Raw genomic sequence first — 10,505 nt, 5'->3', positions numbered from 1 at the left:
TATATTTATTTCTGCTACTCCATATTGCCCACATGACAGTAATGATAATAACAACATGTTCCTTACTCACTATCTCTAAATCCAACAGGTCCATCGTCCATGTTTGAGGATGCAGTTTGGGTACCTTGACCTAGAAGGAATACGAAGCAGCCCTCCAAAATAGTTTGGCATGATCACACCGAACAAGAGCATGAAACAATGATTCATCCCTATGACCACACATAGGACATACAACATCATCACGAATATGCTGTCGCTGTTGTTCTCCGAAAGCTGGCAGGATATTCTTCATATAACACGCCACACCAAAAAACCCCTGATTTTGAGCCCTTAGCTTCCAAAGAGCTGCTAGCCTCGCCATGCAAGGAACTACTTGGCCCCAAGTCTTGAGTCATCTTCTGTTCCATCAGTAATCTGTATGATGAACATATAGTGAACACACCAAGTTTCGGTGACCCAGAAAGAAACGGTGCTAAGCACGTGTTCCTAGGTGGAGATCTACAACTAATTGAATGAAGGAAGCTTAGCACCTATGCATTGAGGAATTGAGTTTTTAAGGCATTTAATATACTTAGCACCTCATTTTTTTAATAGAAAACTCACCTCGCATTGGAAGAGCTAAAGCGTATGCGTGAGTGTTTTAAAAAGTGTGCCGTGCAGGGCGCCGGCCTGCGTGCCGACATGTCACGGCCCGCTTTATTTTCGAGGGTTACGACCCACTTACGAAACGTTCCTCGGCGGGCAGCATGGGCCGGCCCACTTGGTGCCCACCGGAGCTGCCCTAAGGTACGGGTCCAACCCGTCTTGTTGCGACAAATCCTCAAACAGAACACACCCAAGTTGTCTGCCCCCTCCCGCATAGTCGCAGCAGTCCCAAATACGTGCTACCTAGGTCGTACTCCCCAAGAGGCAAGAACCCTAGATCCCGAATCCAGCACAGCACGCGTTTGACCCCTGCGCATGCAGCCGTAAAACTCTGATTTCTCTCTTTGCAGCCTCCTCGCTCCTCGAAATACCACGGTTCTTCCTCTCCTCCTTGTCTGAGATCCTGAGGTTGGCGCTTTGTGTTTGCTTTTGCTGTTGCGATGCTAACTTTGTCGGATTCGCGTCTCGGCGGTGCTTAACCACTGTTGCTAATCGCAGCGGGGATGGGAGAAGCCAAGGACGCCGAGGTGTACGAGGAGGATCTCGTGGACTACGATGAGGAGGTGGAGAACGCCGTCGACGGCGCAGCCGCCAACCCTTCCGTCGACGTCGTCAAGAAGTGCGTGCCGTCGATGCTTCTATCTAGTAGTTTTTACTTTTCTTGTTAGGGTTCGTGGTCGAGGGATCTCATCTCACCTGGCATGGTTTGTGGTGTTTGGACAGGGGTTACGTCGGAATCCACAGCTCAGGGTTCAGGGACTTCCTGCTCAAGCCAGAGCTGCTCCGTGCGATCCAGGACTGTGGGTTTGAGCATCCTTCCGAAGGCAAGTTCTTTAACATTTTAGAGCCATCAGAATTGGATCTACATGAATAATACGTTGTCGGCACTTGAATTGCCACGTATAGACATATACTCCCTCTCTAAATTAATACAATAGCGTTTAGATCACCATCTTAGTGATCTAAACGCTCTTATATTAGTTTACGGAGGGAGTAGTTGATAGCTCGAGTCGTAATTGCACTGCCAACGGCAATCCAGGTTTATTGTTATGGATTCAGTGCTGAGACCAGTGCACTGGTTGTGATAATTACAAGAATGCTTATAGAGAGATTCAGCCAAAACTGCATTTCTAGAAAGAAAACAGATGGAGAGAAAGAGAACACAGCATACCATTGTTTCTTGTAACCCCTGTTATGGACACATCTTAGTTTTGCTTGATTAGATTGGTAGCTGAAGTGTCACCTTTTGGTCAGTAAGATTATGTTACATTCAACAGTGAACGGAATACAAAAAATAAGAACCACTTGTTTCATTTGTTTTACTCTTCCCTGTGAGGTGCTACTTCTGAGTTATTCTGTTAGCTGAGATGCTCATATGCATATATTTGAATACATGCCCCAGGCAACAAAGCACTCATGCACTCAGTTCGTATAGTAGATTTTCTTTTAAGGATAACCGGATATGCTTGCATGGTGATCGATAAGTGCAAATCATATAACTGGGCCAAGAACAAGAAATTGTTTCCCATGATCTGATAGTTCTAATACAAATTCAAATCAAGCATATTTGAACATCCATCTTTTAGTTTGTTATATGTTAAGTATGTCCCAATGTGACCGTCCCTGTTTTGCTGATGTGCAGGTATAATTTCTTCTGACATTTTCAGTCGGAGGAGAGGATATGGTAAAACTCTCCATTAGTGGGCCCAGAAGGTTAAATATTTCTCACTGGTGCTACTCCTATTTTGTTTGGCTCCACATCAGTGCAACATGAATGCATCCCTCAAGCCATTCTCGGAATGGATGTTATCTGTCAAGCAAAATCTGGGATGGGCAAGACTGCTGTTTTTGTCCTCTCAACTCTCCAGCAGATTGATCCGGTTGCTGGGCAAGTAGCTGCACTTGTGTTATGCCATACACGAGAGTTAGCATACCAGGTTTGCATACATATTTTTTCATTTTTATTCTATCATTGTCAGATATGCCTGCTAATGCTAATTGTCCTTTTTACTTAACTTATTGTAGATTTGCAATGAATTTGAGAGGTTTAGCAAGTACCTGTCAGAAACAAAAGTTGCTGTCTTCTATGGTGGCGTTCACATAAAAAAACACAAGGATTTGTTGAAGAATGAATGTCCTCACATTGTGGTTGGCACACCTGGAAGGATCCTTGCTCTGGCTAGAGACAAGGACCTTTCATTGAAGAATGTGAGGCATTTCATTCTTGATGAATGTGACAAGATGCTTGATTCACTTGGTAGGCTGCTGGTTCCAGGCCATTTTTTAATGTTTATAATAGTTCAGTTCACTTCAGCATAAGTTTCTGTTTATATGCCTGTTTTTCTGTAGTTCAGAGCTCTGGTATTAACCTATGTAATATTCTTCAGACATGCGTAGAGATGTCCAGGAGATCTTCAAGATGACACCCCATGATAAACAAGTGATGATGTTTTCAGCAACACTCAGCAAGGAGATTCGCCCGGTTTGCAAGAAATTTATGCAAGATGTAATGTCATGCGGCCTACCTCATTTCTCTAGTGCTTCTTCCTATTTAAAACCTTCCTCCCTTCTGGTGGTTATGCTCGTACATAGATAGGAGGGGTGGTAATTTGTTGTCAGTAGGATTGCTGGTTGCTTGCTGAGCATATTGATCGTTTTTGGTGGATTGAGTTATTCGGCTACTTACATCTTGGTCTGTCAATTGGTATCTGTGCACATTCCAATGGGCTGCGATGGAATGAAGTCTTTTGTTCTCGATGTGAATTGTGAAAACATTCATGAAGAACATGAGAATTGGGGTTGGTAGGGCACCGATGTCGTAGAGGTTTTAAGTCCAGTTGGCGTTTTCTCCAATTTTCTGTGGCCTTCCACACTTTTGGTTTCCGTTGGATCTGAGCAAACTGCTTCTGGTTCTCCTACCGTTCTCATGGTGAAGGCAGACAAAGCAGATTTCTCTTGACCAGAACTCTTCTGGCAAAGCACTGTTGCAAAACTTGTTGGCTATGGTTTTGCAAATTGCAGTGCCAATCGTGCATAAATGAAGCTCCTGGTGGAGGCTGAAAGTTCAGACAAAGTGAAGAATTGATATGCCGTTCGTTTGGAGTGGCTTGAGTTACATTGTTGCCAGAATTCTAATATCTTTGTCATTTGTCACCTTACAGCCCATGGAAATTTATGTTGATGACGAGGCTAAACTGACCCTTCATGGTCTAGTTCAGGTATAGTGAATCCACTAGCCATTTGTACATTTTGTTTATTCATCTCGTATCAACCTCATTCTTTATCAACCGCCTCAACATTTTTGCCGTGATTCCAGCACTATATTAAACTAAGTGAGGCGGAGAAGAATCGGAAATTGAATGATCTCTTGGATGCGCTCGACTTCAACCAAATTGTGATATTTGTTAAAAGTGTTGGTAGAGCTTCAGAACTTAACAGGCTGCTCTGTGAATGCAATTTTCCTGCGATCTGCATACATTCGGGAATGACACAGGAGGAGAGGTATGTCTTTTCCCGGCGTAGTCCTTTCTAGTTCTGTTTATCATGTCATGTTCTGATTGTCGTGGACTTTTTTGTTTGTAAGATTAGCCTTTATTATTTGTAGACTAGTTTTTGCAGTTCATAGAGGACTAACTGTATACTAGTTTTTCAGTCAGCAACACAGTTTTGACTACTAGCTAGGTGGGTAATTGTAGACTAGCCTTTTAGTTGTTAACCCCCAGCAACTCGTCTCAACATTATGACTAGCATTGGGAGTATTATGATGTACGGTCGCAGTTTGTTTTATTTTTCAACCTCCAGTAATTGTTCCTATCTTTGGACGATTTGAGAGCCTACCCCAACTTGTTTGGGACTAAAGGCGTTGTTGTTGTTGTTTGGATGATTTGACTATTTAGATCATGCCATTAGTTTGCTAGTCGACGATAATTGGATTGGGGTTAATAGAAAGTTAGAGCTATGGAGATAGACTTTGGAATAAAAAAGTTTTAGGCTTAGTAGAACTAAAACTGGGTACATGAGGTACGGTTTCAGTACTACTGGGCACAAAGAGGAGGTGGTACTTCTATGGTCTTGATGGGCAGATGGTACTTTAGACGGACACCTTTCGATATTTGGGGTCAATGCCTGCAAAAGGATGATGAAATTGATGAAAAGAGGGACAATGTAGGGTGCCAAGCTTCTCGTGTCCTCTGTGAGAAGAGAGTGCCACAAAAGCTAAAAGTCAGGTTTTATATAGCCTGTTTGGGACTGCTCTACTCCTTAAAATTCAGCTCTGCTCCAAAAAACACAAGCCAAACGGGGTAGCTCCGCGATATGCCGCTCCGCAAAAAAACTAGAATCTCGGGTACAACTCCCAGTTTTTTATGAAGCTCGTGAGGAGGTGCTCCAAAAAACTCTAGAAGCTGGAGTTCGGGGGAAATTACCCACCACTGCCACCAGTAAGTGGATACCCCTTCGTTTGTCCCCCCTCATCCAATCAAATAGTTCCTTTCTACCAAATTTCCCATTCTTGAAGCTGGAGCTACATGGAAGCCAAACATTCTCTTAGGTAGTGCTACAACTTCTGTATGAAACTGCTCCAAAGTGGATTTGGTGGAGTGAAACTGATTTTGGTGAAGCGGAGCAGTCCCAAACAAGCCAACTTTGATTCGATCTACGATGTTGTGTGGTGTAGAATGTTGTCCAACTAAAAAGCGACGTGTCCAACAGTTACGTGTAGCAGAAATGCGCATGTTGAGATGGATATGTGGCCACACAAGAAAGGATCGGGTCCGGAATGATATATGCGATAGAGTTGGGGTAGCACTGATTAAAGAGAAGCTTGTCCAACATTGCCTGAGATGGTTTGGGCATATGCAACGCAAGCCTCCAAAGTGCCAGTGTATAGCAGAAATTGTGCTGATAATGTCAAGAGAGGTCGGGCTAGACCAGACTTGACATGGGAGGAGTCCGTAAAGATAGATCTGAAGGACTAGGATATCACCAAAGAACCTAGCCATGGACAGGGGTGTGTGGAAGTTAGCCATCCATGTGCCAAAACCATGACTAGGTTTTTAGATGTTATGGGTTTCAACTCTAGTCTACCCTCACTTGTTTGGGACTATAAGGCTTTGCTGTTGCATTAGTATAGGCAACTAATTATAAAGACTAGTCATTCAGTCTACAACATGGCTTTGAGTACTAGCTAGGTGATTAATTACAGACTATCCTTTGAGTTGGTACCCAGCAGCTATCATGACTTGTAATCGTTGGAAGCATTTGCAGCTTTATTTTTTATTTTTTAGTAATTGTTCCTGAGTTTTATCTAATATTGGTTCTTGGATAGGCTGACCCGGTATAAGAACTTCAAGGAAGGGCACAAGAGGATCCTTGTGGCTACGGATTTGGTTGGCAGGGGGATTGATATTGAGCGTGTCAATATTGTCATAAACTATGACATGCCTGATTCTGCTGATACATACTTGCACAGGGTAATTTTAACTTTGCCCTACTGATTGTGATTGGGTGTTCTTATCTCTGGCTAACATAACATGGTCCACCTCCACAGGTTGGAAGGGCTGGGCGTTTTGGAACCAAAGGGCTTGCAATAACATTTGTTGCTTCTGCCTCTGACTCTGACGTCCTCAATCAGGTTTGTATAACTGATATATTTAATTTCGTTACTTATTTGGTATAATGAGTGGTGTGCAGCCTAACTGAAATTTCATACATATTTTATTTGAAGGTGCAAGAAAGGTTTGAGGTTGACATCAAGGAGCTGCCTGAGCAGATCGACACTTCAACATACAGTAAGTAGTCTTGTTGTCTAGATCAAGTGGTGCATTGTCGTGTTTTGATACCCATAGTGTTGTTTCTTGAATTCTCAACACCTGATCCCTATTATTAACTACAATTACCAGTGCCATCTTGAAGATCCAAGTGGGGGCTAGGAGGGTTTGCTTTTCAGACACAGCACCTTTACATTTCTATTGGGTTACATAAACTTTGATGTAAGAGATGCTCCAGTTGTACTTAATCAGCGATTGAATCTGCTGAGTGTTTTGTTGTAGTACTCAGACTTATGGTTGTTAAGGAACCTGTTGGAAATGTTGGTGTTCATCATGTTTGTGAGGATATTACTTGGCGCAGCTCTAAAGTTGTTGCCTTGTGACCATGAGGTCGGTCACGGCTTAGGGTCCAGGAAGCAGCCTTGCTGAAATGTTGGGAAAGACTGCATAGAAGAGACCTAAATTGGTTGGACGCTTCCCCGGAACCTGCGCAATCAGGAGTTACGTGAACCGGATTACCCCCATTCTTATGTTAGTTTTATATTAGCAGTTTCACTTACTAATTTTCTTTTATACTAACATCTGGTTGAATCTCACTTGGAATTTGTACTCTGGATCCAAATCAGTTGTCGCAGTTCTAGTACAACTTTAGTATTTTGGATTGGAGGGAGTATTATTTCTTGCGTCCTTGTGGATGCAATGTAAGGCTGCCTTTATGTGAATGCTTGAGGAATGAGAATGGTTTAAGATTGGCTCTCAAAGGAGGCCAGAGTCCTTGTCCACGAGGCTTCGTCTAGCTGAACCATGTAGATAACTACTTGACACGGTGCTCCCAGTAGTTGTTTAGCATGAGCACCATCTGATGCCATGGTCATTCCAAGTCAGCATTGGCCATTAGACATGTCTTAGATGGATTTTTTTTCAATAAAAAACACAGTTCATTCATTTGAAATAACATTGTTTATGTGGAGGGTTATAATTCATCAAAGGCTCTTCAAACCAATCAAAAGTCTAAGCCAGTCTAGCCAACCCGCCAAACATCAGCCGTCCGATCATACCCAAGCGACAACGCTCAGATATGGTCTTCTAAAGGAATTCCAAGGCCAGGCCGCGTGCAGGCTCCGCGCCGTTGGATCACCAGGACGGCTCCGCATCGTTGGATCCTTTGGCGATCCGCAAGACGTTGGTTGTGCTCGCCCATCATTGCCTCCCCTGTCTTCTTCTTTTGCGGTGACCAGTATGTCCAGCTCCACTTCAGCCTCCCCGCCACTTGTGGTCCCAGTATGGTCCAGTGCGCATGGAGCGATGCCCTGACTGCCTACGCACCGCACCACTGAAAAGGTTGACTTCGAGGGAGGAAGAATGGCAACTTTGGGCGCGAATTCGTGAAATGTGAGAGCAAGCCAGAGGGGTAGGTTATATCTCATGATTTCTCTTTGACCCTTTCTTTTTCTCTTTGCTTCTAATTCTTTTTCGTTGGATCTGAGATTTAGGGTTCAAGATTTCATTTCAAATCATGAAGAAATGCACACATTTTGAGTGGATGGATGGCTACGTTCGGAGGCTTCAAGGGAAGGGCTTGCTTCAATTCAATGGGGCCGCAACCCGGGAGGTCAATCTGTCGTCAGCCACTCGGAATTTGGTCTATGAAATTGCTCCGACAGTTGGGGATGAGGATCTGAAGGGGGAATTAAAGAAGATGAACAAGAAATTGAGGCAGATGATTGAGTTGAACAAGCAGACGAATCTGATAGCTTTAGGATTTTATTTCTGTATAGTTGCTCTAGGATTTGCTTACTTGCTGGTCATCACTCGTTAGAGACATTATTTGTGTCGTGTCATGTGCTCTACGATTTGCTTAAGGGTTTGTGGATCATGTGCTCTCTCTGTTGCTTAATTTGTGCATCATGTGTTCTCTGTGTTGCTTAAACGATGTCTCTATCTCCATCTCCGAATCTCTGTAGGTGTTAGTTTTTGACACTTTCAGTTTCGTCAGACAACACCGAGAGCAAGATAAAAAAATGTAGTTATTGGGCCCAAAATGAAACCAAGCTCTGGTTGGGCTGTCGCATTGCGTTGACTGTCGAAGGCCCACAAAGATTAAAGAGGCCTAGGAAAATTATGCATGCGATGGCTCTGTTTTTTGCTTGATTGTTTTGATTACACCTACAGAAATTGAGTGCACGTTGGTTACATTACAAGAATAGGTTACATCGTTTGAAATTACACAACAATAGATATTGCCACCAAGAGCCACCAACAAGTAAACAATGGGCGACCCTTCAAAAATTATTTTCATCCTGCCAAATGGCCACAAACTATTCAAAAATTAGCTTCTTTTTGTTCATACAATATAGGTATGCTACAATATATATGGGCACCAACAATTCAAAAAAAATTAGCTTTTTTTTCTTCTTTTCAACATCAACATGGCTCATCTTTCTAGCTTTAATTTCCTTTTTAACACCTCAACTAGTCCATTAGCCACCCGTGCCAAAACTTGGAACCAATAAAACCTATAATATAAGGGCTAACATTAATTTCATCATGTCAAATGGCCACAAACTATTCAAAAATTAGCTTGTTTTTGTTCATACAATATACGGAATAGGGCCACCAACAGTTCAATTTTTTTAGCTTTTCTCCTTTTCAACATCAACATGGCTCATTTTTCTAGCTTTAGTTTCCTTTTTGATACTTCAACTAGCTCATTATCCGCCCGTGCGAAAACTTGACCCTAAAATATAGGCAATATAAGGGCCTACTCTAAATGGGCCATTTAAACTTGACCTACACAACATGAATATAACAAGATGAATGGGCTACCCTCCAACCATTTTTACAAGGCTAACCCCAAAACTTGCTGGTTTTCATTGAAGGATACCCTTTCATTGATTGATTTAGCAGAAGGGCTCGTCGATGACACCATATCCATCTAGCGATATCTCACGTCAAATAAGATAGAAATAGCAAGGAAAACAGAGATAACCAACGACATATCAATTAAGGGTAGCAAGCATAACATAGTTCTTAGGGGATAACACGACAGAGATAAAAAGTTCACGGTACAACCAAAGACATAATTAAGATAGAAATATATAGGATAAAAATCCCTAACACCCACAAGCTTCACGAGACCGGGCCTTCACCACCATCTTCACCGCGCCTCCTCTTCACCGCTCCTCCATGCCGCCCTCGCCGATGTAGTAGGGGAGGCTGTGCATACCGTTGCGGGTGGGGAAGACACCATTGAAGTCTGTGAAGATGTTGTAGGTGGTGAATGCGATGAAATCGCACCCACACTGTAACGCCCCAGATGTAACTTACCATATTTGTACTCCAACTCTTACCATTTTTGGCTCTAAGTTATGATATTCCCTCGTGGTTGGGTTTTGTCTTCGTTTTGCATTTTGTTCATGTCATGCATTGCATATCATGTCATCATGTGCATCTCATTTACATACGTGTTCGTCTCATGCATCCGAGCTTTTTCCCCGTTGTTCGTTTTGCAATCCGGCACTCCTATGTCCTCTGGCGCCCCCTTTTGCCTCTTTTCGTGAGAGGATGTTAAACATTCTCGGAATGGACCGAGATTTGCCAAGCGGCCTTGGTACACCACTGATAGACCGCCTGTCAAGTTTCGTGCCATTTGGAGTTCGTCTGATACTCCAACGGTTAACCGAGGAACCGTAAAGGCCTCGTGTGTGTTGCAGCCCAACACCCCTCCAAAGTGGCCCAAAACCCATCCAAACCCCTCCATCCTCTCGGCCGTTCGATCACGATCGTGTGGCCGAAAACCGCACTCCATTTGGACTCTCCTAGCACCCTCTACCTATAAATATGTCTCCCTTCTGAAATTTTCGGGTGAAACCCTAGATCTTTCCCCTCTCGCCCGCCGGACATGTCCGTCCCGGACTGGACGTAACCGCGCCGCCGCTCCCAGCCTCTCAGAGTGCGCCACGTAGCACCGTGGGAGGTTCCACCGCCGTTGGCCCGCCAGGCCCGCGCGGGCCCCCCGAGCCCGCGAGCTCCTCCGCCAGGTGCGCCTCACTCGCGAGTCTGCGCCGCCGCCACCGCGGGATCCGGTCGCTG

The 10,505-nt window shown here is 43.9% G+C and overlaps 1 protein-coding gene across 3 annotated transcripts; it reads left to right on the top strand.

Annotated features, from left to right (window-relative positions):
- Positions 1-761: 761 nt before the first annotated feature.
- Positions 762-6,744, top strand: UAP56A (DEAD/DEAH box RNA helicase family protein). 3 transcript variants are annotated; one of them, XM_048707452.2, is made up of 13 exons: positions 762-909; positions 996-1,053; positions 1,144-1,264; positions 1,369-1,469; positions 2,410-2,582; positions 2,671-2,902; positions 3,033-3,151; positions 3,807-3,863; positions 3,962-4,146; positions 5,972-6,116; positions 6,194-6,277; positions 6,371-6,434; positions 6,546-6,744. In XM_048707452.2, exons 3-13 carry the CDS (start codon positions 1,149-1,151, stop codon positions 6,554-6,556), a joined length of 1,287 nt encoding a protein of 428 aa, XP_048563409.1. In that variant the 5' UTR covers positions 762-909; positions 996-1,053; positions 1,144-1,148; the 3' UTR covers positions 6,557-6,744. The 3 variants fall into 3 exon arrangements, with proteins under 3 accessions (XP_048563409.1, XP_048563408.1, XP_048563410.1); XM_048707451.1 differs by having other exon boundaries at positions 818-1,053; XM_048707453.1 differs by lacking the exons at positions 762-909; positions 996-1,053; positions 1,144-1,264 and having other exon boundaries at positions 2,288-2,582.
- The last annotated feature ends 3,761 nt before the right edge of the window (positions 6,745-10,505 follow it).

Source organism: Triticum urartu, chromosome 3A (assembly GCF_056163025.1).
Source record: "Triticum urartu cultivar PI428250 chromosome 3A, HENAU_Tu73, whole genome shotgun sequence".
Taxonomy (NCBI): domain Eukaryota; kingdom Viridiplantae; phylum Streptophyta; class Magnoliopsida; order Poales; family Poaceae; genus Triticum; species Triticum urartu.
Note: the sequence above shows the minus strand (reverse complement) of the source record. Positions and strands in the feature narration are given on the sequence as shown.

What these genes read in the sequence shown, in the direction of transcription:
- UAP56A (XM_048707452.2), top strand. Translation starts at nt 1,149, where the DNA reads ATGGGAGAAGCCAAGGACGCCGAGGTGTACGAGGAGGATCTCGTGGAC. An exon ending in CACGAGAGTTAGCATACCAG is followed by an intron (nt 2,583 to 2,670) that starts GTTTGCATACAT and finishes AACTTATTGTAG; the next exon opens with ATTTGCAATGAATTTGAGAG. An exon ending in CAAGATGCTTGATTCACTTG is followed by an intron (nt 2,903 to 3,032) that starts GTAGGCTGCTGG and finishes AATATTCTTCAG; the next exon opens with ACATGCGTAGAGATGTCCAG.